Below are 3,496 nucleotides of genomic sequence, written 5' to 3' on the forward strand. Positions count from 1 at the left end.
GAATTTGATATATGAACTTGTAATTTTTTATTGTATTGTTGCAAATATAAGAAGTAAAGTTGTGATTATTTAAATATAACTTGTGATTATTACTTGTTATTTCTAACACTTGTAATAATATTAAAAATTTGACATGCAAACTTGTCATTGCATTATTACAAATATAAAAAGAAAAGTTGTGATTATTTAAATAAAACTTGTTATTATTATTTGTTATTTCCAACACTTATAGCAATATCATGATTTTTATTTTTATCAAGGGTAATTTGATCATTAATATAAATTCACTAATGATAAAAAAGCCTCTAAAAATTTTAGTAAAATTAAGATGTTTAGAAGGATCAATTTTTTTATATATAATTCAAAAAGATTTAATTGTAGTTTTCTCAAAAAAAATGGTCAAATTACAGGATCAAATAAAACTCTTCAATTTCATATTGAAGCCATCACATGTTACTCTTCAATTTCATATTGAAGCCATCACACGTTATGTACTTCTATCTGTTCAAATTATTTATAAATATCTTCAAATATGTTTTATTAAAATTAAAAAAATTAAAAATTTATCAACTTTATTTACAAATTTAAAAAGTTTTCAATTTTACCTTTACTAAATATACATATTTTAATAACATACTTTCTCTTACTAATAAGACTTAATAAAGGTAAAAGGGATTGACCAAATTTCTTTGCCCATATTAGTTAGTAAAAATTTACTTATATTTGAAAATGAAGTGAGAAATACTCTTTTTTTTATTTGGCAATTTTGTTTGAGGCAAGATTGTATACTAAATCATCAAAAATTTGAATTTGGGATCATCACATTATTATAAGAAACTAATTCTTTTCAATAGACCCAACCTTTATTAGTATAGAGAGAGATACTTTCTCTCACTAACATTTAATGGATGATTTTAATAATATGATTTATAATTTGAACAAAAAATATCGTTCTCCTTATACCATTTAAATGGGACGGATTGAGTATGTCACCAATTCCAGGTGATATTCTGCATTGTGAATAAGAAATACTCAATCTGTCTTGATATATAAAAATTTTTGTAGAATCTTTTTTTATCTTTAAATATAAAAGGTAGTTAGTATCTAATAAATAGATCATTATATTCTTATTAAATTGAAAAGAGATGAAGATAAATACAGGGAAAAAATTGAAATTTTATTATATTTTTAATTAAATAATTAATTTTTATTAATTTATGTAATTTAATTAAAAATATTTTTTATATAGGAATGGAGGAAGGAACATTTGAACATTAAATTGGGTATTGATGAATGCTGTCTGCCCATGGGCCCTTATTGGACTCTCCAGTAATGGGCCTCACACACTCCAAAATGACGTTACAACACTTGGTCCCACTTCCCATCCCAAATTGCCAAATCTTGTCACCTTTCTCAACTCTTTCCTTGGCTTCCAAATAACTCAGTTCGTACCACAGGGAAGACGACGACTGGTTCCCAAACCTATGCAGAGTCATCAAAGCAGGTTCCATGTCACTCTCCGTCAGCCCCAACCCTTTTCCGATCTCTCTTATCACCGCCCTCCCGGAACAAGGCAAGCAGAAATGCTTTATTACTGTTTTGAAGTTCGGCGCCGGAACGCTTTCCGACTTGTTCGTCGTCATCTTCTTCTTCAATACCAGCATAACGTACCGGAATTTCTCTGAGAAAGGAAGGATCTCAGAACCCAGATTGGAGAAGTTTGATCGGAGAGTTTCTCCGACGACCTTGAGTAAATCTCCCTGCAGCGTCACCCCAAGTTTTCCTTGTGAGTCTTCTTCCCTGAAGGCCGAGGTATAAGCTTGGTCGTCGAAGCCCATGTGGGTTCTAACTGTACTAACCACTCTGTATTTTGAACATTTCTTCGCTTCTTTCTTGTTTGAGAGCAAAATCGCTGCACTTCCCATCCGAAACAGACAGTTCATGATTAGTTTGGACCGTTCATTACCTGAGTACCATCCCGTTGATAAGATCTCTGTGCTGATAATAATGGCGTTAGAGTTCTTGTGAACACTCAGAAGATTCTTAGCCAAGTCGATTCCAATGGCACTCGCAGTGCATCCCATCCCAGAGATATTGTAGCTTTTGACGTCACTTCGCATGGAGTACTTGTTAATGATCATGGAGCTCAGAGAAGGAACAGGACAAAACCCACTACAGTTGAAGATGAGTATGTCAATGTCAAGAGGGGAGAGATTAATTTTGGCCAAGAGATCATCAATGATTGGAAACAGAACCATTTGAGCTTCTCTGAAGGACTCACTTTGATGGGTCTTAGGAGGAATATAGTGCAATGCAGGAGGAAGACATGTCAGTTCACTCTGTCCTGAAGAAGTGAGGATCTTGGCCATGAAAGCTATGCTCTCTCTGTCAAAACCAATTAGTGATGTATTTTCTAGGAACGATGAGAAAGGGACTCTGCAAGAACCAGGTGGTTTCAGACACGAGAAATCCACGAGGTAAACTGAAGAAGGCTTGGAAAGCAAGTGCTTGAGCAGAAAACAGAGGAGGAAAATACAGAGAAGAAGGAAATGAAGCATGATGGGATCAGAGTTTTGCAGGAGAAACAATGCAAGCAGTGAGAGAGTCAAAAGGCAAAGATAGTGAGAGAGTTTTGGAAGAAAATGGTGAGTAAAGAGAGTGGAATAATTGACTGCATGGGAGAGAGTGAGAGAGATAGGAACTTGGTTTTGCTTGGAAATGGTGGCTTCCATGAGTGCAAACACCAGAACAGAAATGGTGGAGAGTGTTGAGGGAAAGCTATAAATGAAAAGGTGTAAAAGAAGCGTTGTTCTTGTGGTAGTGTTGCAGTTGGCAGGTGAGGTTGAGGCAGAGGAGTTATTAGAGCCACACAGACGAGTTACAAAGATTGAACAAAAGAACCAATTGTTAAAAGAGGTTGTATAGTAGCACTACTGACCTACGTTGAGGCTGTCTAGTAGTTTAAGCCTGTACTTCAGGAATTGGTGCGAAGATAAAGTAGTCTCTGCCCACTTCGTTTAATGGTGGTTGATATTTTCCAGCAATTCTTTAAGCCCACTGGGATCGTTTGTCAATGAAGTGATATTAATGGTCACTCTCTCTTACTCTCTCTTATCTGAATGGTTGAACATAGTATAAGTTATTTTTTTATGAAATTTGTTTGATCTAAAATATAAAATATTAAATTGATATTTTATATATATATATATATATATGTGTGTAATTATATTCTTACTTCATTAAGTAATTAATGAAGGAGTTTTGAATAAGTAAAATATTACTCAATTCATTTAAAAATGAAAAGTGTACTGTATTTTTAATTAAATTTTATTCAATAAAATATTTAATTATTTTCAAGCTAATATTATCTTTATATATTTATCTTTATTTAATATAATATTTTACTTTGAAATAAATATAAAATGTTTTATTTATTATTAATACTTTTGAAAAAATGTATTAATTATACTTTGAAACACTAAAAAAGCTTTATATT

General features: G+C 32.4%; 1 protein-coding gene across 1 annotated transcript; it reads right to left on the reverse strand.

Annotated features, from left to right (window-relative positions):
- Positions 1-1,274: 1,274 nt before the first annotated feature.
- On the reverse strand, positions 1,275-2,859 carry LOC129303144 (3-ketoacyl-CoA synthase 5-like). Its single transcript, XM_054942244.1, has one exon. The coding sequence runs from the start codon at positions 2,730-2,732 to the stop codon at positions 1,275-1,277; it is 1,458 nt and encodes a 485-aa protein (XP_054798219.1). The 5' UTR covers positions 2,733-2,859.
- Between the last annotated feature and the right edge of the window lie 637 nt (positions 2,860-3,496).

Source organism: Prosopis cineraria, unplaced genomic scaffold (assembly GCF_029017545.1).
Source record: "Prosopis cineraria cultivar Desert tree isolate PC_DT_omini unplaced genomic scaffold, ASM2901754v1 PC1, whole genome shotgun sequence".
In the NCBI taxonomy this organism is placed as follows: Eukaryota; Viridiplantae; Streptophyta; class Magnoliopsida; order Fabales; family Fabaceae; genus Prosopis; species Prosopis cineraria.